Source organism: Canis lupus, chromosome 11 (genome assembly GCF_011100685.1).
Source record: "Canis lupus familiaris isolate Mischka breed German Shepherd chromosome 11, alternate assembly UU_Cfam_GSD_1.0, whole genome shotgun sequence".
NCBI lineage: Eukaryota > Metazoa > Chordata > Mammalia > Carnivora > Canidae > Canis > Canis lupus.
In genome coordinates this window covers 2,843,608-2,868,048 of record NC_049232.1, presented here as the reverse complement: position 1 = coordinate 2,868,048, position 24,441 = coordinate 2,843,608, and the positions used below count along the sequence as shown (strand labels likewise).

At 49.8% G+C, this 24,441-nt stretch overlaps 1 protein-coding gene across 1 annotated transcript; it reads right to left on the bottom strand.

Annotated features, from left to right (window-relative positions):
- Nucleotides 1–1,628: 1,628 nt before the first annotated feature.
- On the bottom strand, nucleotides 1,629–23,350 carry GRM6 (glutamate metabotropic receptor 6). The gene is made up of 10 exons (XM_038551774.1): nucleotides 22,844–23,350; nucleotides 20,082–20,298; nucleotides 19,660–19,795; nucleotides 18,602–18,756; nucleotides 11,196–11,336; nucleotides 10,893–11,093; nucleotides 8,501–8,646; nucleotides 7,788–8,411; nucleotides 4,883–5,194; nucleotides 1,629–3,964 (listed from the first exon to the last, which is right to left on the bottom strand). Exons 1-10 carry the CDS (start codon nucleotides 23,348–23,350, stop codon nucleotides 3,767–3,769), a joined length of 2,637 nt encoding a protein of 878 aa, XP_038407702.1. The 3' UTR covers nucleotides 1,629–3,766.
- Between the last annotated feature and the right edge of the window lie 1,091 nt (nucleotides 23,351–24,441).

Genomic DNA, 24,441 nt, shown 5'->3' with positions numbered 1-24,441 from the left:
AGCACAGATTTATCTAGAGAGCAGTTTTGAAGAAGGAATGCTATTTGGGGGTTCTGAGATGGGGTTTAAGATGGGTCAGCTGAGGGGTTTGCATAATGAGTGGGGTCTGCGTGGCAGTGACTGGTAGGACTGGGAGGGTGGGTGTAGGGAAATGAGGTCAATGATTTGGGCATCTCTTCAGGGATCAAGGAGACTCTGGCTGTCAGCAATGGTGGGAGAGGCTAATCATCTTGCCTGACATCACTTAACTAACATGGCAGAGCTGGCATTGATCTCAAGAAGTCTTAACCTTGACTCTGTACAATTTCTAGACACAAAAGCCGACTGAGAGAAGTCTTCAGTGTCAGGAGCAAGAAAAAGTCTGTGGCCCCTGGAAAGTTTCCTATCTGCCAGATCAGGATGGGGGGGGGGACCCTCAGAAGTTGATAGTATGGATAAGTTCAACATTCTATAGCCCTGATAGAATAAACTAAAAATACTTCATCAGCCAGATTATATCAGTGAACAGCATGTGGGGCTGGACCCATGTGCCCTTCTTGCTATTTCTGATTCCGCAAGCAAGAATGAATCGCAGTCAGATACAGGTACTGGAAGAGGGCCTGCCCATAGCTGTGTCCCTAAAAGTGTGGGGAGCCGGTGCCTCAGAATGATGATCTTGATATTGGTGTGTGGGATGGGGGGAAAGACACAGGAAACAGATACTAGTTAGTATCCCAGTACAGCAATCCACGAATGAAGCAATGAGGCTCACAGTGCCCAAACCCGGTCCCTCCACACCCTTGGCTGACTTTCATCCAAGCCTCCCTTCAGTGTCTCTACTTTCAGAGCTGCACCCCATCTTGGTTCCTACCCTTTGCTCCACAGGCTGAAAGGTCATCTCTGAAACTGCCAGTCTTCTATAGCTGTCAATATTCTGTCCATTACTGCAGGAGGCTTCCTTCCTCAAAGCCCAAGAGACAAGAGATATTTACACTTGGGAATTTTTCATATTTAGGGAAAAAAAGATGGCAATATAATGGAGTATTTCTGAAGAGGTTTTATTCTATAATATGATAGTGGAAAGATTCACCTGGAATTGTGCACTTTATTCCAGTTTGGAAGGAGTCTTCCAAATTGGTAATTACATGAAAAAGCAGCAGAAAACCCAAGTCAAACTTCTGGGAAAAGTTACATTTATTCAACAAGAATTCCTTGAGTGAGAGACAACAAAAGTAATGAATTTTGAGGAAATTTCTAAAGAGCACACAATGTAATAAATGTGACAAAGCTACAGTAAATGTAATAGATGTGTTAGAAAAAACTCACATTAGTGAAAAGACATAAGCATATAGTTAATGTAAGAGAAGCCCTCCTTATACAAGTCTCCACACATTGAACACAGATGATACCTTTATGAATAGGTGAATAAAAGTTTATACCAAAACGTAATCTTCTGCTTTAGAGAATTCATATTGGAGAGAACACTGTAATTGTAATGTGGGAAAGCCTCCAATCCAGAGCACCGTTGTCATGGGAACATGTAAGTCATACTGGGGAGAAATTATTCAGGGGCAATGGATGTGAGAAAGTCGACAAGCACAGCCCAGTTCTTATTCAGCATAAAAGAAGCACACAGGAAGAATGCCTTATAAATTCTACAAATTTGAAAAAAACACCTTTATTCAGGGTTTCAAATTGATTGAACCTCACAGAAGGCAAAACTATGCATGTAAATAGCATGGGAAGACCTTTAGGAAGTTGTCAACCCCTTGCTGGACATCAAATGATCAAATTGGTACACACTGATTGTAGAAAAGCCTTCTTCTAGGATTCCAGACTTTGTATACATTAGAAAACTCCTAAAGGAGAGAAACCTCACAAGTATGCTACATATGATAACACCTTTAGTAATAGAGGATTCCTCACTGCACACAAAATGGTACATGCTGTGGAAATCATCTACAATTGGACTGGATATGAGATGCCCTAAGAAGGAGCCAGAACCTGCTGTGTGACAAAGCATTAACATCAGAGAGCCCAGTATGAACAAACATGGGGGAATGTGGGAAAGCCTTCAGTAGAAAGCCAAGACTCTAAGGCAGAAACCTCACACTAGGGAGAAATCCTCTAAATGTAGAAAAGTTCCACTAAGAAATCATCCAAACTCTAAGTTACAGAGTTTAAAGTGGGGAAAACCACAAATATGTAAAAAAAAATGTGGTGAAGTTTTCAACTAGAAGTCACCATTTTTTGCACATCGGGGAGTTCATACTGGGAGAAACATCAAGAGGGAAAAAAAGACTACAAGAACACCTTCCTTTGGATATCAGAGCTCACTGGATGAGAGTTCATATAGGAGAAAAACCCTATAAAAGCACTCTCAGCAAGAAACAAACCTCATCACATTACACATTAGAAAATCCACACAGGAAAGAAGCCCTATGAAATAATGAATTCTGGAAAGCACTGAGCAATAAATAAAACTTCATAATTCACACTGTGGAGAAACCATACAAAATGCAAAAATGTGAGGAAGAAGAATCCATACACCAAAAATGTTATTCTGAGGAGAAGCTCTATTGATTTAAGGAACACAGAAACACCTGGTCCCAGGATCAAAATTTATTTCTGCAACAGAGATTCTGTGTAGGCAAGAGTCTTTATGTTGTATGAAGTATGGTGACCTTTGGAATCAGTTCCAGACATTAGATACTAGAGAATTCAAAATGATAGAGTCAATTTAACTAATGTAAATTGTACCATGGGGAAATATAATCCCATAATAGAAACCAAGCCTTTTTAAAAGAAAAAATAAATGTCCATGCATCTGAAGTCTATCTTCCTCCCTGTGCCTCATGCTCATCTTTCAAAGGGGACCTCTCAGTACATATTGAGAGAGGAAAGTTTTGGTACTCATCCTAAGATGTCTACTTGGAATTGATTGTCACCATAGATACAACTCTGTCACTGACCCCAACCTGAAACTCCTGACCATAATCCCTCACAGGCATCAGAAGAGGGCAAACACCACCCTGTTGCTTTATTCTCACACTACTAACACCACACAAGTGTTTGGGGATCATTTAAGGGAGTAGGCATGGAAAGGCAAAAAGCTATGGTTTAAGTGTGATCCCATGGATGATGGTCCTGAGAAAAAGACCTCAATACAAGTAACCCCATGGGGATACATCCCAGTTACTCTGCTCACTCCCAAGTCCTGTCCCAGGTCCATCCTCACTCACAGGGCTCTCACACCGAAGGTCCAATCCCTCTGTGTCAAGCCTGAGTCACTCAGCAGAAGACAGGTCCCCAGATCTTGTGGACACTGCCCCTCCCCAAATCCAGCCCTGTATTTCTAGAGTGAGATCTACACATTTTTGCATACTGCCCAGTCCCCAGGTTCTGGTGGCTACTCAGGTGGAAATCTCACACACACTGGGCCAAGCCCAGGCTTCATCATGCTCTCTGGACTCAGACCAGGGAGTGTAAGTTCAGTTCTTCCCTAGAGTAGGATCCTCTTGGTGGCTGATTCCCGCCATGAGCAGAAAGTCTGGTCTGCAGCAAGTATGCATGATGCCAACAGTCACAGAAAAGCAGGGATGAGGTGTGGTATGTGTGGGTCCAGGTCTTTCTGGAGGACAGCCCCATACTGGTGGGTGTGGGCTTCATAGACTCCCTGCTTCTGAATGCTCACTGCAGACCTGGACCTTCCACAGCTTCCGTCATGAAGCAAGGGAAAGAAAAGAACAGAAGAGAGGGAGAAACATCCCCACTCATCCCCCACTTGCTACTTGGGGGCCTCTGTGTCCTCGCCCTTGGGTGGGGCTGCCACTGTAGAGGTCGCCTTGAGGCTTCGCTTCCGCTTCTGCACATTCTGCTCCGGGTGGAACAAGATGACGTAGGTTTTGGGCACATAGAGCATGCCGAGGGACACCGACGCACTCAGGCTCAAGGACACAGTCAGTGTGGTGGTTTGGATGTAGATCTGAGCCATGGAGGAAGAAACTGGCTGGGATTCAGCCCTGTTTTCTCCCACCCCCCAGCCCCACATGAGTCTGTGTTCATCAGGTGAATGGAAAGGCAACCATATAAGCCCTATGGCATGAAGAAGTGATAGTCATGCTGTGGCTCTGATGTAGGCAGGAAGGAGGATGAATGACACAGGACCAAGCGGACAAGTGACCAGGGGAAGCAAAGGATCCATTCACAGCGAGTGACACTTGGGGAAATGGTCCATATGCCTAAAAGGGGCTACAGCATGTTACTGAATGGATGAATATGTTTTCAAATGTACAAATGAGTGTACAAATAAAAGAGCAAGTGGTCAAACATGAACAACAGGGATGAATTAACACATGGTCTACCATATACACAAATAAATGATGGAGTAATGATCAGCAAATGGACTGACAGATTAATGGATTGAGGGACATGATGTATATAAAGAAGTAACTGAATAAAAATAAGTTAATGGTGGGGTGCCTGGGAGACTCAGTTGGTTAAGCATCTGGCTCTTGGTTTCAGCTCAGTTGTGATCTCAGGGTCAGGATCAATCCCCACTTTGGACTCTGCACTCAGCACAGAGTCTGCTTGAGATTCTCCCTCTGCCCCTCCCCCCACTCATGCTCTTTCTCTCAAATAAATAAATAAATAAATAAATAAATAAATAAATAAATCTTTAAAAAAAAACCAGGTTAATGGATGGTTAGAAGCATGGATGAATAAATGAATGAACAAAGGGATACTGACAAATAAATGAATGAATGAGTATTTAACTACATGAATGAATTAACCAACGAACAATCATTCATGGGGGCAGCCCAGCTCTTGGGACAATTGAGCCCTTGTGTGAACAGACAGGAAACAAAGGAGGCCGTAAATCCGATGGGCGACCCCAGATTACCTTTTCAGCCGACTGGGCGGTGCCAAAGAAGATGGGCACAAAAGCCAGCCAGATGATGCAGGTGGTGTACATGGTGAAACCGATGGGCTTGGCCTCATTGAAGGTCTCAGGCACACCACGGGCTTTGATGGCGTACACCGTGCACGTGACCATGAGCAGGAGGCTGTAGCCCAGGCAGCCGATGAGGGACAGGTCCGACATGTCGCACTTGAGCACCCCTCTGGCCTGCTCTGGGTCCACTGTCCGTTGCTCTTCATAGTCGATCACACTGTGTGGGGGCTGGGCCCCTAGCCACGCCATCACTCCTACCACCTGCAGGAGCCAACACCATATCAGGGACACACCCAGCCTGGCCACTCACCAATGTCTCTGGCAGGTTAGGGTCACCTTGAGGCTCCTGGCCTACTGAGTGGGATGCTCAGGCCTGAAACAGAAGGGCTATCCAGGAGGGGCCTGCCCATACAAAGGCCAGTGAGCAGAAGGCACTACAGCATAGGCATGTGCTGGCAATGTCAGGGCTGGCTGGGTAATGGGCCCCAGGATGTCTTCTTCCTGCATTCCAACATCACCAAGCCCTGCAGGATACAGTGACTGCAGGCAGAGGCCATGGAATTGTGACCCTATCCACAGCTTCTCCACACCAGCTTGGGGGAGGAGATGGTTCATGCCCTACTGATTAAGGGCCAGACCCAGCAGATTCTCTTTTTTTCACACCTCCCAGGCAGTAGGCAGTACCATCTCCATCCTGTAGATGTGAAAACACTAACTTGATCGCATCTAGCAACAGGGCAAACCTAGTTCCTGAGGACTCCTTCCTTCTCCAGATCCAGAGAACTGTTGAACACAATGTAATGAAATCATGTGCAAATGCATAGTGAAGCTCAGAATGAGGCACTAAATAGAGAGCAGTAAGGATGTGAGCTGATGCCAGGTGGCCCAGGAAATTATCAAAGTCAACTCCTTCTATTAACTAGGAGGAGGTGGAGGAGCGGTTCCCTGTGAGGGTTAGAGACATGACCTTAAGCCAAGGGAAACTGGAGAGTAGGAACTAAGACACCTGCATAAAGGCAGGACCCTGAAAGTGCTGCCCTGCTTGTTTGTGCAGATTGTTCACTGCACAAGACTGCCTGGTTTCTGTGTGTGTGTGTGTGTGTGTGTGTGTGTGTGTGTGTGTTGTGGAGCTGAAATCTAGCCAACACTCTAGTGCCATGCCAAGTACCTAGAGAGGGGCTGTGTAACCTGAGAGTAAGGGATGCTTTTTAATAATTTATACACCCAGGAGAACCTTTTTGTGATTCTCCCAAAGGCAGTAGCTCCATGGACAAGGGGCAAATAACACCCCACCCACTCTCCAGAAAAGCAGTGTGGAGGCTCCTCTTAGAACAAGGTTCTAAGGAGGGAAAAATGCTGCATATGAGAAACTATTAGCCAAGGCCTGAGATACAGAGGAATAGCAACCAAAATGGATCCTACAAGTTTTGCAACCCATGTAATTGATAATTAGCACCCAGCATATTAAACACACACACACACACACACACACACACACAAATCCACAACTCCTACAAAATAATAGAAAATGAGCAAAGCATAGGAACAGGAACAACATAGAAAAGGAACCTTCAAAGGCCAGCTACACTAGTAATTTAGTAGATGCAAATTAAAACAAAGAGATACTATATCATGTCCACCGTATCGATACATAACCCAGTAAAACTGCAGGTGTGCTTTGAAAGGGCGTGGGAAGGACGTCTGGCTCAGTGGTTGAGCGTCTACCTTCGGCTCAGGGCGTGATCTCTGGGCCCTGGGATTGAGCCTGCATCGGGCTTCCTGCATGGAGCCTGCTTCTCCCTCTCCCTATGTCTCTGCCTCTCTCTGTGTGTCTGTCTCATGAATAAATATATAAAGTCTTTTTAAAAAATAAAGAAAAGAAAGGGTGTGGGATTTCTGGAAAGAAGGGTATAATGTAGGGAGTCCACAGATGAGCCAGGAAGTACTGACTGCAGTCTATCCTGTATCTCTGTCCTGGGGGCAGGGGCACCACAGGGGTTTCAGCCAGGGAAGCAGGATGGTAAGAAGTCAGGATGCTCTGGGCATTGGTGTTCTGGTGTTCACGAGAGAAGCTCTGACCCTGTTATCTGCACAAGGATGGCAATACCTTTCAGTTGTGAAGAATTGCATGGACCAAGGCCTGTGGGTGGCAATGAACACTTGTCTGGAGTGCAGAGTGTGCTGTGTCCAAAGCAGGCTGAGCACAGGCCCTCCCCGTAGCCCTGTGAGCTGGCCTGGCTTTATAATGTCACAATGTCATCCACACCTGTCTACTAGCACCCTGTGCACAGAAAATATCCAGTGCTTTCCAGATCGTGAGAATAATTTCCAATGCTCTAGTGAACCCCTTGAGGGAACTTTGCTTTCGGTGCACATACGTTATGAAATCCTGGCCATTTATGGAGCTGGATGCTCCATTCAACAGTAACATTGCTGGAACCTGTGCCTCTCATCCATGTTACCCCAGTGACTGGGCAGCAGGAACTCCTTTATGGAAACAGATGTTTTTTTTCTCCTTGAGAAAATCATCAGATAGCTCTTTGCCTTATTTTTTGTGGGAGCGAAATGGTGGAAGAGCCTGTTCTGTTTAGGAAAATAATTTCATTGTTTTTACAGACACGGAGCTGGATGCTGGCGCTGCAGCTTACTGACCCAGTTCCCTCAAGGACGGAGCAGGCGGAGGGAGTGGGGCCCGGTCTCCTGCAGCCCCCCTCCCCTTACTTGTTTAAACATAGGAGCCAAAATAGAAGAGTGCTTATCTTGACTTTGGGAGTGGAGGCCACCCCCCAGCCAAGTGGTGATCTGCCGCTCCCCCTTCCCCGTCCACCTCCTGGCCCTGGGAGCCACGGCCCACCTGCACCGAGGTGAGGCTGAAGGTGATGGCGAGCTGCGACGTGGGGCTAATGAAGGGCGGTGGCGTGACGGAGCGCTTCCCTTGCTCGAAGATGCGGTAGATGCGGTTGGTCTTGGTGAGCAGGGCTGAGTAACTGAGCGTGGTGCCCAGGCCCAGGAACAGCCGGCGGGCGGCGCACACGGCCGCCCCGGGCTCGGCCACCATCAGGAAGGTGATGGCATAGATGAGGAAGATGCCGGTGAGAAGCACGTAGCTGAGCTCGCGGCCCGAGGCCCGCACGATCGGCGTGTTGTTGTGGCGCACGAAGGTGGCCACCACCGTGGTAGTGGCCACGCTGCCCAGCACGGCCAGCAGGAGCGGCGGCGCGGCCCAGGGCGAGGACCAGGTGAGGCGCACGACGGGAGTGGGGCGGCAGCCCGTGTGGTTGCGCGTGGGCCGCATGTCCCCGGGGCAGGCCTCGCACGTGAACTCATCCACCTGGAAGCGGTAGCCGTCGCAGGGCTCGCAGTGCCAGCAGCAGGGGACGCCCTTCACCATCTTTTTCCGCTCACCCGGCCCACAGGGGAGGCTGCACTGGGATCGGGGCACCTCGCGGAGCTCTCCGGACCACAGCAGGGCTTCCACCTGTGGCGGGGGGACGGGCCTGGGACCTCCGGATCTGGGGACGGTGGGCCCGCGCCCGGCCGCTCCCCGCCACTCCCCGGCTCACTCACGTCTAGCCTGAGGGTCTCTGCCCACTGGCCCACGGCCTGGTAGCCGCCGCTGCCCGCACTGCCGTTCGCCGCCTGGTACTGGAAGATGTCGTAGCGCCCGGGCGCGTCCCCATTCTCGTTGAACATCACGGGGGTCCCCGCGCTGCCTGCAGGAGAGCCGGCATCCTCAGCTGGTTCTCCAGCCCCTCCCGGAAAGGCCCAAGGCCCAGCCAGGATAAAGAGCCAGCGTCCCACAGTCACAAACCCTGCAAAGATGCTCCCTGTCATCAGGTAAGTGCAACTCCAAACCACAGTGGCCACTGTTAGCATTCCAGGAAATAAGCCTCCGTGAGCATGTAGAGAGACTGCAACCCTGGCGCACTGCTGGTGGGGATGTAAAACGGTGCTGTCACTGTAGAAAACAGAGTGGCAGCTCCTCCAAAAACTAAACATAGAATTACTACATGACTCCGCTGCCAGGTATATGTCCCCCAAAGGGGATACAGGGACTCAGAGATACACACCCACGTTCACAGCAGCATCATTTGCAGCAGCCAAAAGGTGGATGCAACCTAAATGTTTGTTCACTGAGAGTTAGACAGATAAACAAAACGTTGCCTATTTGTGCTAGGATATTCTTCAGCCTTTAAAAGGAAAGATGGGATCCCTGGGTGGCGTAGCGGTTTGGCGCCTGCCTTCGGCCCAGGGCGCGATCCTGGAGACCCGGGATCGAATCCCACATCGGGCTCCTGGTGCATGGAGCCTGCTTCTCCCTCTGCCTGTGTCTCTGCCTCTCTCTCTCTCTCTGTGACTATCATAAATAAATAAAAGAAAAAAAATATTAAAAATAAAATAAAATAAAATAAAAGGAAAGACATTGTGACACAGGCTACAACATGGATGAACGCATGGATGTTATGCCAAATGAAATGAGCCAGTCACAGAAGGACAAATACTGCATGATCCCTCTCATAGGATGAACATAGAGTAGGCAAAATCATAGGGACAGAAAGTAGGATGGAAGTTGCCAGAAGCTTCAGGAGGGGGAATGGGGAGTTAGTGTTTAATCGGGACAGAATTTCAGAATTTTTTTAAAATTTTTATTTATTTGTGATAGTCACAGAGAGAGAGAGAGAATGAGGCAGAGACACAGGCAGAGGGAGAAGCAGGCTCCAGGCACCGGGAGCCCGACGTGGGATTCGATCCCGGGTCTCCAGGATCGCGCCCTGGGCCAAAGGCAGGCGCCAAACCGCTACGCCACCCAGGGATCCTTCAGAACTTTTTTATCTTAAGTTCTGGAGAATCTGCACAACAGTGTACATGACTAGACTGTACACTTAAAAATGGTTAAGACGGTGGGGGGGGGCAGCGCCTGGGTGGCTCAGGTGGTTAAACATCTGCTTTTGGCTCAGGTCATGATCCCAGGCTCCTGGGATGGAGCCCCACATGGGGGGTGGGGGGCAATCTCCTCTTCGCGGAGCGTCTGCTTCTCCCTCTCCCTTTGCCCCTCCCCCTGCTGAAGTGCTCTCTCTCTCTCTCTCTCAAATAAATAAAATCCTTAAAAACAATTGTTAAGATTGTACATTTTATGCTACGCGTATGTTACCACACTTTAAAAAGAAAAAAGCGAGCGTAGCTGACCAGGTGGGATGGTGGGTTCAGACTTGGACGAAGGTCTGAGTGTGTGTGTGAGATTTGTATCGATTTGAACGATCAACACTATTTCTGTTGGAGGCTTGTCCTACCACCTTTAGAGCTGGTCTGTGGTGATAGTAAGCTGTACTATTCAGCTGAGAGGTTAACAGAGAGAGGGTGCTCAGAATGCAGTGGAAGAACAATTTTTAATTTTATAGTGATGGTAACTAAACAAGACGTGTATCTCTCTGCACAAACCACGAGTGAGGCCTCAGTCCACGTGGGCCTTTTCAGAGACTTTATTCTGAGCCCTGCCCGTGTGCTGGACCCTCTGCTGGTACCCGGGACACATGAGACTTGTACCACGAGCTCCAGAGGCGTGGTCTTTGGAAGCCCGAGACTCAGAGTGAGCAGCATGTCCACGTTGTGGGCAGCGCCTCTGCCCAGTGTGCACTGTGCCCCTTGCAGGCCGAGTTTAGGTGCCCCCAGCTCTGTGAACAGCCGTGAGAGTTGCATGGGAGCGGCTGAGGGTTCCAGGCAGAGGGCTCTCCAACGCCTGAATTTTGCAACTTGGGGCAAGGGAGTGCTGAAGCCTGGTGGACGAGTGTTAAGAACTGGTTCCAGAATTGGGCTCAAGCTTCCAGCTCTCAGTACCAGGTGCCCCCACTATAGCATTCCACCTCTCCCACCCCTTTGATCTGAGTCAGCCCGGGTCCAGCAGAGAAGTCCATCCCAGGGGCTTCCCTTCCCTGCCATGGAGGATCTGGCTCCCGCTCACCATTGAATCGGACGGCTCGAATGTACTGCAGCAGCACCCGCCCATCAGTGGTCTCCATCGCTGGGCACAGGCCGGTGAGCCCGGGGCAGAGCGCCTGGTGCATGCTGTGGAGGGCGTGGGCAATGGCATACACAGCATCGATCACGAACTGCACCTTCCCCTCCTGCTCGTAGGTCGAGTCCCTGCCGATGCGTTCCTCGCCTGTCCTAGGGATGCACAGAGGAAGTGTGCCCAGCCCCCAAGTGCCCTGCCTCGCCTCCCGCCTTCCCCTTCACCTCCCTTGCCACTCTGGGTAGCTCTCACCTGTGCATTTGCGGGTGGAGTCATCTGACTGGGTACCTGAGCTGGTCAGTTTGCAGTTAAAATTCTCCTCCCAGAACTCAGCAAACCAGATGTTTCGGCGGTTGTTCTCCAGGGAGCGGGTCATAAAGTACTGATCAAATCCTGAGGGAGGAGAGAGGACGGCAATCATCTGAACCAGGCATGATTCTGCTGTGTCCCTTCACCATCTGCTCACTTTGCAGCTAGGACTGGCCATGTGAACAACTTCTGGCCAGTGATTTCAAAGCCTTCTGGGGGCTTTGGGGTAGAATTTGCATCCTGTTGTAAACTCAGAGCGTCACCATATCAAAGACTTTCATGCTGTTCTTTCCTTTTTTGGTTAGGATGCTGCTGTGAAGATGTAATAGGTAGAGCTTCAGCAGCCACATTGTGAATAAGACACCTCAGTCACGAAGACAAGTCGCAACCAGAGAGAATGGTGGAACAGAAGCAGGGACAGAGCTCAGGACTTTGAGAACATCATTAACTCACCGTCCCAAACCTGAAGTGGCCTACTTTCAGGTCTTATCTTGCAACGAAATGACTTTATTGCCGAAACCACTCTCATTCTACTCCACTCTGCATTTGTCAAATGCAACCAAATGTACTCTAAGGGAAAGAAAGGGTGTGGGTGGGAGCCCCTGAAAGTCAGGGTAAAAAAGTCCTGAAGCACTTCATCAAGGCAGCTTCAGTTCAGGCTTTGGGGAAATGATCAATCCTATTGTCATGTGACAATGTCTCTGCTAGATCCTTCCAGATATTCAGGATGGTGGAGGATAGGATGGGAGGCAGGCTTCATCATTTGATCAACAGGACAATATGTCCCCATCCTCAGTTTTGTTCCTTCTCCTCTCCACCCTCAAATTAGTATGTCTTTTGCAGAACCAGCAATACCAGGATTATAGGCATTGGATGAAAACAAAAGCAAAAACAAAACTAATTCTTGACCCTATACAGTGGAGTGGGATTTTCCTACTTTGCCAATTCAAAAACACTGCTTGGAGGGATGTATTCACAAAGTCTTAGGATCCTAGAATTTGGGAATCCTAGAAGGGGTGTTGAGCGAGATACACGATAACATTTTACAGATGGAGGACGAGGCGCAAGCTGGCGGAAGAGCAGGGTCCCCGAGTCACCTGTCCCCACCAAATTACCTAGATAACCTTCAAATCATCCTGAAAATCTACGAATTCGGCCTGAGATTTAAAGAGAGACCAGCTGGAACACTACAGTGAGAAGAGTTCGCGCTTCTATCAGGTAGGAAGACGGAGAAAAAGAAATAAAGAAACAAAAGGCCTCCAAGGGGGAGGGGCCCCGTGAGGAGCCGGGCTGAGGCCGGGGCGAGTGTCCCCAGGACAGGAGAGCCCCGTCCCGGAGAAGCAGGAGCTGCACCGACCTTCCCGGGCGGAAAGGGGCTCGCAGGGGGTTGGAGCAGGACCCAGGAGGGCGGGGATGCCCTCGGGCTCCCGGGGACACTAACAGACACCTGCGCCCCGGGGGAGTGCGCCGAGCTCCCTAAGGGCTGCAGCGCGCACTGCGGGACCCGGAGCAGTTCGGGGGGCTCGGGGGCGGCTCCGCGGAGGGGGCTGCGGGGCGGGAGCAGCTCGGGGGGCTCGGGGGCGGCTCCGCGGAGGGGGCTGCGGGGCGGGAGCACGAATCCAACAGCGCAGGCCCCGGAGCACAGGGCACCGGGACACAGCCCAGGATCCGGCCTCCCCCGGGACAGGCAGAAGCCGGGAGGGCCCAGGACAGCGAGGACGCTCCTGCCCCAGCTGAGCAGATCAGCGGCCCCGCCCCGAGCCTCCAGGCCCTGCAGACCGTGAGCTCCGGAGTTACTGCGGGGGCTGACTCCAGGGCTGCAGAGCTGCCCCGCCACTGGGGTTGTTCCTCCTGCGGCCTCACGGGGTAAACAACCCCCACTGAGCCCTGCACCAGGCAGTGGGCAGAGCGGCTCCCCCAAGTGCTAACACCTGAAAATCAGCACAACAGGCCCCTCCCCCAAAAGACCAACTAGACGGACAAGTTCCAGGGGAAGTCAAGGGACTTAAAGTATACAGAATCAGAAGATACTCTTCCGTGTTCTTTTTTTGGTGTTTTTTTTTTTTTCTGTTTTTTTTTTTGTCTTTTTTTTTTTTTTTTTTTGCTTTTTGATTTCTGTTAGCTTCCCCCACCCCCAATTTTTCCTTTCTTTCTTTTTCTTTCTCTTTTTGTTCTCTTTTTCTTCCTTTTCTTTTTTATTTTTCTCTTTTCTTTCCTTCTTTCTCTCCTCTCTTTTTCTCCTTTTCCCAATACAACTAGTTTTTGGCCACTCTGCACTGAGCAAAATGACTAGAAGGAAAACCTCACCTCAAAAGAAAGAATCAGAAACAGTCGTCTCCCCCACAGAGTTACAAAAACTGGATTACAATTCAATGTCAGAAAGCCAATTCAGAAGCACTATTATACAGCTACTGGTGGCTCTATAAAAAAGCATAAAGGACTCAAGAGACTTCATGACTGCAGAATTTAGAGCTAATCAGGCAGAAATTAAAAATCAATTGAATGAGATGCAATCCAAACTAGAAGTCCTAATGACGAGGGTTAACGAGGTGGAAGAACGAGTGAGTGACATAGAAGACAAGTTGATGGCAAAGAGGGAAACTGAAGAAAAAAGAGACAAACAATTAAAAGACCATGAAGATAGATTAAGGGAAATAAACGACAGCCTGAGGAAGAAAAACCTACGTTTAATTGGGGTTCCCGATGGCACCGAAAGGGACAGAGGGCCAGAATATGTATTTGAACACATCCTAGCTGAAAACTTTCCTAATCTGGGAAGGGAAACAGGCATTCAGATCCAGGAAATACAGAGATCCCCCCCAAAAAATCAATAAAAACCGTTCAACACCTCGATATTTAATAGTTAAGCTTGCAAATTCCAAAGATAAAGAGAAGATCCTTAAAGCAGCAAGAGACAAGAAATCCCTGACTTTTATGGGGAGGAGTATTAGGGTAACAGCAGACCTCTCCACAGAGACCTGGCAGGCCAGAAAGGGCTGGCAGGATATATTCAGGGTCCTAAATGAGAAGAACATGCAACCAAGAATACTTTATCCAGCAAGGCTCTCTCATTCAGAATGGAAGGAGAGATAAAGAGCTTCCAAGACAGGCAGCAACTGAAAGAATATGTGACCTCCAAACCAGCTCTGCAAGAAATTTTAAGGGGGACTCTTAAAATTCCCCTTTAAGAAGAAGTTCAGTGGAACAATCCACAAAAACAAGGACTGAATAGATATCATGATGACATTAAACTCATATCTGTCAATAGTAACTCTGAATGTGAACGGGCTTAATAACCCCATCAAAAGGTGCAGGGTTTCAGACTGGATAAAAAAGCAGGACCCATCTATTTGCTGTCTACAAGAGACTCATTTTAGACAGAAGGACACCTACAGCCTGAAAACAAAAGGTTGGAGAACCATTTACCATTCGAATGGTCCTCAAAAGAAAGCGGGGGTAGCCATCCTTATATCAGATAAACTAAAATTTACCCCAAAGACTGTAGTGAGAGATGAAGAGGGACACTATATCATACTTAAAGGATCTACCCAACAAGAGGACTTAACAATCCTCAATATATATGCCCCGAATGTGGGAGCTGCCAAATATATCAATCAATTAATAACCAAAGTGAAGAAATACTTAGATAATAATACACTTATACTTGGTGACTTCAATCTAGCTCTTTCTATACTTGATAGGTATTCTAAGCACAACATCTCCAAAGAAACGAGAGCTTTAAATGATACACTGGACCAGATGGATTTCACAGATGTCTACAGAACTTTACATCCAAACTCAACTGAATACACATTCTTCTCAAGTGCACATGGAACTTTCTCCAGAATAGATCACATACTGGGTCACAAATTGGGTCTGAACCGATACCAAAAGATTGGGATCGTCCCCTGCATATTCTCAGACCATAATGCCCTGAAATTAGAACTAAATCACAACAAGAAGTTTGGAAGGACCTCAAACACGTGGAGGTTAAGGACCATCCTGCTAAAAGATGAAAGGGTCAACCAGGAAATTAAGGAAGAATTGAAAAGATTCATGGAAACTAATGAGAATGAAGATACAACTGTTCAAAATCTTTGGGATGCAGCAAAAGCAGTCCTAAGGGGGAAATACATCACAATACAAGCATCCATTCAAAAACTGGAAAGAACTCAAATACAAAAGCTTAACTTACACATAAAGGAGCTAGAGAAAAAACAGCAAATAGATCCTACACCCAGCAGAAGAAGAGAGTTAATAAAGATTCGAGCAGAACTCAACGAAATTGAGACCAGAAGAACTGTGGAACAGATCAACAGAGCCAGGAGTTGGTTCTTTGAAAGAATTAATAAGATAGATAAACCGTTAGCCAGCCTTATTAAAAAGAAGAGAGAGAAGACTCAAATTAATAAAATCATGAATGAGAAAGGAGAGATCACTACCAACACCAAGGAAATACAAACAATTTTAAAAACATATTATGAACAGCTATACGCCAATAAATTAGGCAATCTAGGAGAAATGGACGCATTCCTGGAAAGCCACAAACTACCAAAACTGGAACAGGACAAAATGGAAAACCTGAACAGGCCAATAACCAGGGAGGAAATTGAAGCAGTCATCAAAAACCTCCCAATACACAAGACTCCAGGGCCAGATGGCTTCCCAGGGGAATTTTATCAAACGTTTAAAGAAGAAACCATACCTATCCTACTAAAGCTGTTTGGAAAGATAGAAAGAGATGGAGTACTTCCAAATTCATTCTATGAGGCCAGCATCACCTTAATTCCAAAACCAGACAAAGACCCCACCAAAAAGGAGAATTACAGACCAATATCCCTGATGAACATGGATGCAAAAATTCTCAACAAGATAGTAGCCAATAGGATCCAAGAGTACATTAAGAAAATTATTCACCATGACCAAGTAGGATTTATTCCCGGGACACAAGGCTGGTTCAACACTCGTAAAACAATCAGTGTGATTCATCATATCAGCAAGAGAAAAACCAAGAACCATATGATCCTCTCATTAGATGCAGAGAAAGCATTTGACAAAATACAGCATCATTCCTGATCAAAACTCTTCAGAGTGTAGGGATAGAGGGAACATTCCTCAACATCTTAAAAGCCATCTACGAAAAGCCCACAGCAAATATCATTCTCAATGGGGAAGCACTGGGAGCCTTTCCCCTAAGATCAGGAACAAGACAGGGATGTCCACTCTCACCACTGCTGTTCAACATAGTACTGGAAGTCCTAGCCTCAGCATTCAGACAACAAAGACATTAAAGGCATTCAAATTGGCAAAGAAGAAGTCAAACTCTCCCTCTTCACCGATGACATGATACTCTACATAGAAAACCCAAAAGTCTCCACCCCAAGATTGCTAGAACTCATCCAGCAATTTGGCAGCGTGGCAGGATACAAAATCAATGCCCAGAAGTGAGTGGCATTTCTATACACTAACAATGAGACTGAAGAAAGAGAAATTAAGGAGTCAATCCCATTGACAATTGCACCCAAAGGCATAAGATACCTAGGAATAAACCTAACCAAAGAGGTGAAGGATCTATACCCTCAAAAGTATAGAACACTTCTGAAAGAAATTGAGGAAGACACAAAGAGATGGAAAAATATTCCATGCTCATGGATTGGCAGAATTAACATTGTGAAAATGTCAATATTACCCAGGGCAATATACACGTTTAATGCAATCCCTATCAAAATACCATGGACTTTCTTCAGAGAGTTGGAACAAATCATCTTAAGATTTGTGTGGAATCAGAAAAGACCCCGAATAGCCAGGGGAATTTTAAAAAAGAAAACCGTATCTGGGGGCATCACAATGCCAGATTTCAGGTTGTACTACAAAGCTGTAGACATCAAGACAGTGTGGTACTGACACAAAAACAGACACATAGATCAATGGAACAGAATAGAGAACCCAGAAGTGGACCCTCAATTTTATGGTCAACTAATATTCGATAAAGGAGGAAAGACTATCCATTGGAAGAAAGACAGTCTCTTCAATAAATGGTGCGGGGAAAATTGGACATCCACATGCAGAAGAAGGAAACTAGACCACTCTCTTTCACCATACACAAAGATAAACTCAAAATGGATGAAAGATCTAAATGTGAGACAAGATTCCATCACAATCCTAGAGGAGAACACAGGCAACACCCTTTTTGAACTCGGCCACAGTAACTTCTTGCAAGATACATCCACGAAGGCAAAAGAAACAAAAGCAAAAATGAACTATTGGGACTTCATCAAGATAAGAAGCTTTTGCACAGCAAAGGATACAGTCAACAAAACTAAAAGACAACCTACAGAATGGGAGAAGATATTTTCAAATGACGTATCAGATAATGGGCTAGTTTCCAAGATCTTTAAAGAACTTATTAAACTCAACAGCAAAGAAACAAACAATCCCATCATGAAATGGACAAAAGACATGAAGAGAAATCTCACAGAAGAAGACATAGACATGGCCAACATGCACGTGAGAAAATGCTCTGCATCACTTGCCATCAGGCAAATACAAATCAAAACCACAATGAGATCCCACCTCACACCAGTGAGAATGGGGAAAATTAACAAAACAGGAAACCACAAATGTTGGAGAGGATGCGGAGAAAAGGGAACCCTCTTACACTGTTGGTGGGAATGTGAACTGGTGCAGCCACTCTGGAAACTGTGAAGGTTCCTCAAAGAGTTAAAATAGACCTGCCCGTCGACCCAACAATTGCACTGCTGGGGATTTACCCCAAAGATACAGATGCAATGAAACTCCAGGACACCTGCACCCCGATGTTTTTAGCAGCAATGGCCACAATAGCCAAACTGTGGAAGGAGCCTCGGTGTCCAACGAAAGATGAATGGATAAAGAAGATGTGGTTTATGTATACAATGGAATATTACTCAGCCATTAGGGGGTGGGGGTGACTGGGTGACGGGCACTGAGGGGGGCACTTGACGGGATGAGCACTGGGTGTTATTCTGTATGTTGGTAAGTTGAACACCAATAAAAAATAAATTTATTAAAAAAAAAAGAATCAGAGGGCTGCTGGAGGGGAGGTATGGAGGGGGATGAGGTAACTGGATGATGGGCATTAAGGAGGGCACGTGATGGAATGAGCACTGGGTGTTATATGTAGCTGGTGAATCACTACATTCTATCCCTGAAAATACTAATACACTACATGTTAACTAAATTGAATTTTAATAAAAATATTTTAAATGAAAAAAAAATTTACAGATGGAGAAAATGATTGCCCCCAAGAGGAGATCGTGGGGAAGGGCAAGATCAGGAGATGTGGTGGGGGAGGGCATCCCTGCACTCACCATCAATGGAAGCTCTTTTGGGCAGGATGGTGATGGCCCCCACGGCCACGTCCTCCAGGTTCAGGATGGGAGAGGTCTTGGCTCCCCAGCTGTCTGAGCCAACCCATAAGAAGTGACCTGTCAGGTTGGCCTGGCGTGCAGCCTCCAGGACCCTCCTGGTAGGAACAGGGCAAGGAGTGAGAGGGCCTGAGATCCTCCTCTGACTTGCTTCTGGCCACTTCCTGTTCTTCTCTCTCTCCTTCTATCCCATTCCAAACCATGCATCAGACCCTCGTTTTTTCAGGAAAAATGAGATGTGGGGAGTTGTTCTGGGCTTCTTAGGTAATAAAGGTTCCAGCCAGGCTCTGGCCCCAGGACAGCCCTCTTGATCTCTGCACTGCAGCCCACTTCACACTGCCTGGAAGAAGGGCCTCCCTTCTCTTGCAGAGCCTCCTGCTTGCTCTGAGTCACATAGGCCCTAGGCCAAGATCCATGGCCACCTACTGATACCCCCTGAACTGCCTGCCACCAGGGCTCCTTCCCTGACAGCTCATTTTCTGCACTTAGATCTGCCAACTGGTGTCTCTCTCACTGTGAATTAGAAGAGCAGACAGGAATTCCTGTGTGTTTCCGTTGGCTAGTCCTGGAGCATCTCCACCCAGGCCAGGCCTGGTTCTTTTCTGGGTGCACCAGACAGAGAGATGGCAGCAGGAAGACTCTGTGAGGGCAGGAGGGTGAAGGGGGATCAAGAAGAGGGAGGAGGGATCCCTGGGTGGCGCAGCGGTTTGGCGCCTGCCTTTGGCCCAGGGCGCGATCCTGGAGACCCGGGGTCGAATCCCACGTCAGGCTCCCGGTGCATGGAGCCTGCTTCTCCCTCTGCCTGTGTCTCTGCCTCTCTCTCTCTCTGTGACTATCATAAATAAATAAAAATTAAAAAAAAATTAAAAAAAAAAAAAAAAGAAGAGGGAGGAGGAGAAAGGGAGGATATATGTGGCCAGGGGACATGTAAGAAGAGGAGGCAGGGCCTTCTAGGAGCACCTCTGATAAACACAATGATTGAGTGTGACAGCTGCTCCCACCTGATGTCATCCTCATTGGCAAAGATGATGATGCCCCGGGCGTTGGGTGTCTCCATGAGTCTCTTGATCACCTTATTGAATTCTCCTGGCTTTGGTTCCCTGGGAATCTTGATGGACTGGGCAATGCAGACCCCCCCTGGGTGCCGGGGGTGCCAGAGTCACCTCTTGTTCCAACCAGCCACCCACCCACCTACTGGGGCCGCCACTGGCAGGGGCTGAGTGCTTCAAAGGAAAGAGGTGCCCACCCACAGGGGCACCACCCAGGGCCCCATCTCATGGCTTCGGCCCTGTCTGATGGCCATGGATTCAGGGCCTTATCATGAATCCAGGGCGCCATATCATGGCTTCGGCCCTGTCTGATGACCCCTGGATTACCCCTGTGTAGGCTCATTGTTGCCTTGGAACCCCTGCTCCCAGCTCACCAGCTTCCCGCGAGATCTGCACAAATGCCTCAACCCCACTCTCGCCATAGTTGCCCTCCGAGGCCAGTGTGGACACGTAGTTCCATCCCAGTGCCCTCACGATGTCCACCATGGCCTGGGCCTGGTAGGAGTCAGGTGGCACAACTCGGGAGAAGAAGTCGTATCGTGTGGAGTCACTGAGCTCAGGGGCTGTGGAGGCGTAGCTGATCTGAGGTATCTGGAATAGGGAAGAACATTTGTGCTAGGGCTGGAGACTCAGTGACCCCGTGGGGAGGGAGGGCAGTGAGGATCCAGGATGCAGGTCAGGGCATGGAAGTCTGGGACTGGGGTGTCAGGGGCCAGTGTGGGACAGCAACATGGAGAGGCCCAAGGGTGTGGGGAAAGCTTTTGAGACGTGGTCTGATGGAATACAGGAGGTACAAAGGTCTAGGTGAGAGGGCAGGGCACTGTATACAGTGGTGCCAGGCATGTGTCCAGGCAAAAGGTTAGTGGGGGCTCAAGTCCAGCCTGCAGCCAAGTGTAGGCTGCACCTGCAAGGGGAGTTAGACTCCTTGTCAGCCCCAGGAGACAACATATTTTCCTAATTCACACAAAGGGGCCATGTATGTAGGGGAGTGGCAGCCCCAGGAAGGGTCAGAGCAAGCAGGTAGGGGAGCTGGGAAGGGGTTATTTGATTCAAAGGTATGTCTGGCCTACTGGAGGGGCCTGCTTGGAACTGGGTGCATTAGAGTGATTGACAGCTGGGATTATGGGCTGAGCATGCTGAGGCAGTGGGGTGAGTGGGTGGGAGGCAGTAAATGTGAAAGGAGAGTGGAGAGACTAGTAGCAGAAGGCTGAAGAAGTCAGGAAAAGAGAGTGAGTAGAGAAGATGGGTGAGGCAGCAGCTGGTGTGAAGGGTGGAAGAGAGGACAGGTTCTGGAAGGAGTAAGCTCAGCTGGTCTAGGGGAGACAGGGATGACTGAAGCAAGACAGGAAGAAAGCATGGAGTGTGAAGACAGGATAGGAAGGGCAAGAAGGAAGGAGGAAGGGGGAGAGAGAGAGAGACAGACAGACACATGGAGAGACAGAAAAAACAAGAACCACAAAGGAGGGAAGGTCAGAGAAAGGTCCAGCACAGGTAACGGATGTTGTAGACACTCCAGACGATAAAGCTTGATCTTCAGAACAACCTTCCTGTAGAGGTGGAACCCCTCAGGGAGGCTAATCTAAAACTCCTGTGATCACAGTGATGCATGAATGGAGATGAACTTGGGAACCCACAGCTTTGCTCCTAGACCAGGAATTGCAGAACGGCTCCAGGGAGCCAAATCCGGTCCCTGGTTGCATGTCATGCACCAATGTCTTCATTTAAAATTTTTTGAGAGACAGAACATAAAGACTCCTAACTCTGGGAAACGAACTAGGGGTGATGGAAGGGGAGGAGGGGGGTGGAGGTGAATGGGTGACGGGCACTGAGGGGGGCACTTGACGGGATGAGCACTGGGTGTTATTCTGTATGTTGGTAAATTGAACACCAATAAAAAATAAGTTTATTATTAAAAAAAATAAAAATAAAATAAAATTTTTTTGAATGGGGAGCCAGTGTCTAAAATGTGTGATTGTGGCCCCACCTCAGTCTTGGGCTGAGCTGGCAGCAGGGGGCCCTAGACTCACTCAGCAGGGGTCCTGCTTCACTCATCTATACTCCAACCTGCCTCCTGAAGGCCCTTGAGTTTGAGAGCTCTGCAGCCAGCCTGGAGGGGCAGACACAGGGAAAGGGATGGAAACTAGAGCTCCAGGCAGAGCAGGGGACAGAGGTACAAAGGCAGACAGACAGGGCAGGTGAGTGAGATGGGGACTCTCCGGCATCCCCTGACACTGGACAGCCACATAAGGTTCCTTTGTGCCAGCTAGAAAGTGTGACTATAGGACTAGCTGCCATCCAGTGGGAACGGGGTGGTGGGGAGTGAAGATGATGGAGGGGTGCCCAGATAAAACTACCACCCAGCGTGGTAGAAACAGAGGCCATGACTGGGAGAATCAGAGAAACGCTCAAGAAGCAGAAGTCCCCTCCCTTGGCCAGATGGAAGCAAAGCCTTCCTCTCTTCACAGAAAGCTGAAGGACAGAGACGCCCCCTCCCTCCACGGAACCCCAGTGAATGACCACTACTGAAAACCCCCAAACTCTAATGTCGAAGGCCCCTTAGTCCCTGATTCCTATGCTCCTCCCCCAGTCACTGCCCCCCCCCCCCCCGCAGGATGCAAGAAAGGGGCTGCCTCGGATTCTTTAAGACAGTTCCCTAAAGATGAGGGAACTACCTCCCCCCACGCCAGAAGTCGGGGGTATGTGTTAGTTGCCCCACCAGAAGGAGGGCCCTGGATCCGGGAAAAGCTTGCATCTCATCACCCAGATGCGGTGGCGGCGAGAGCCCCACACAGGGCTGTGCAGTGGGCACCCAGGCAAGCGATCAAGGGGGCGCCACCCCAGGGGCCGCCCTGTTCTAGTCGGCCGGGCCCCCAGGGGAAGGCTGCAGCCGCCTCCGGGGGGCCGCCTTCGCCGCCCACAAGGTTGGTCCCTTCATCCTCGCGAAGGGCGGTGCGTGCAGGTGGCGGCCCTGGCAGGGCGGCAGGGCCGACAAGGACGGGCGCACCGGCTGGGCCGACCTGGCCCACAGGGCAGGGGTTCTCGGACGCGGCGGCTGATCCCTGGATTTGAGGACTTCTGCCCGGACACCAGCCATCAGCCACCCCCCGAGGGCGAGGACAGGAGAGGGTGCCCTCACCGCAAACAGGCGCAGCACGTTGGCGACCATGATGGAGACGGAGCTGGCCGAGGCGCCGACCACAGCCACCACGCGCTCGGGGGGCGCGCTGCGCAGCGGGGGGACGCCTCCAGGGCAGCGCACGGCCCCCTCGTCGCCGTCGCCGCGGCGGCGGATCAGCGCCTGCACGAAGCTCAGCGCCTGCTCCAGCGCGTACGTGTCCCGCGAGCAGGTGTCGAGCAGCCGCGCGCCCAGGCGCACGCCGGGCAGCAGCTCGGGGTCGGCGTTCACGCGGTCCAGCGCGTACAGCATGGCCTCCAGCCGGTGCACGCCCTGCTCCTTCTTCAGCGGCCCGCACGCTCTGCCCGCCGCGCCCCGCGCGTGCACCGGGAACAGGCCGCCCAGCGTGAGGCCGCCCGCCAGGCGCACCGAGCCCGCCGCGCCCGCCGCGCCCGCCTGCGCCAGCACCAAGAGCCACCGCAGCAGAGCCCGGAGCCTCGGCTCCCCGGCGCTCCCGGGCCCGGCCATCCGCTGTCCCGCTGCGGGGGGAAGACAGGGCCGGGAGGGAACGGAACGCGGGAGGCTCTGAGCGCCGCGCCGCGCAGGGGAGAACAGCCAAGGCGGAGGGAAGGGATGGGAGAGCAACTCGCCCTGCCCCCCCAGGCCTCCACCGCGCTCTCACACCCTCTGAACCGTGTCACACGGGCCCCCCCGCCCGACCACTGTCTCCACCGCGCCCCTGTCCCTCCCCGGCAGGCAGCCCGGCCCTCTCCTGTCCTCAGGGACCCATCCCTAGAGCACAACCTGACCACACTCACCTGCGCCAGCCCCTGTGAGTCAAGGTAGGGCTGTGACAGATGCGCAGGGCCCAGAGCGACAGAGGGTTTAAGGATTCTGAGGAAGGGAGGAGAGGCCACTCCGAGGGTGGTGACCCCTCCTGAACAGGAGGTGCGTGCAGCACTGGCTCTCTCTACATCTCCTTCCCCTCCCTCTTAGGAGAGGAGGGAGCCCTGCTCCCCTGGGGATGTTTCTTTCCTGTCTTTGCATGTGTGTCTGACCCCAACTGTCTCTGGCTGTCTCTGACACATGCTGTCCTTCTCTGTCTCTGCCCCCTACCCATCTCTGACTCTCTTATCTTTCTGCCTCTGTCAATTTCTCTTTCTCTCTCAGTCCCTGTCTTCTTCTTTTCCCTAGCCACAGGTGCTTTAGTTCCAGCTGCGAAGGCACTCCCCAACTCTCTCCTTGCAAAACCCTGCAGTACCTCTGGAAATGGAGGGACAAAGGAGCTCTGGTTAAATGAGCCGAATACACCTGAACAGCAGGACAGAGAACAGGGCTGTGCAGGAAGGAAGCACCAGCAAGTAGACCTTTAATATTAGCAAGGACTCTGCTCAATACACACACAACAGCCCTACAAAGAGGAGGCATTTACCATGAGCCTCGTTTTGCAGATGGGAAAATAGAGACCTCAAGGAATTAAGCAACTCATCTAAGGTTAAATAGCTGGCATGGGTCAGCATCAGGATTTGCACTCAGGTTGGTATGAAACCACCAGCCCATCCTGCCTTTCATGGAAAGGACAGGAGGGACAGGGCCAGCCCACCCTGCAGTTTCTGCCT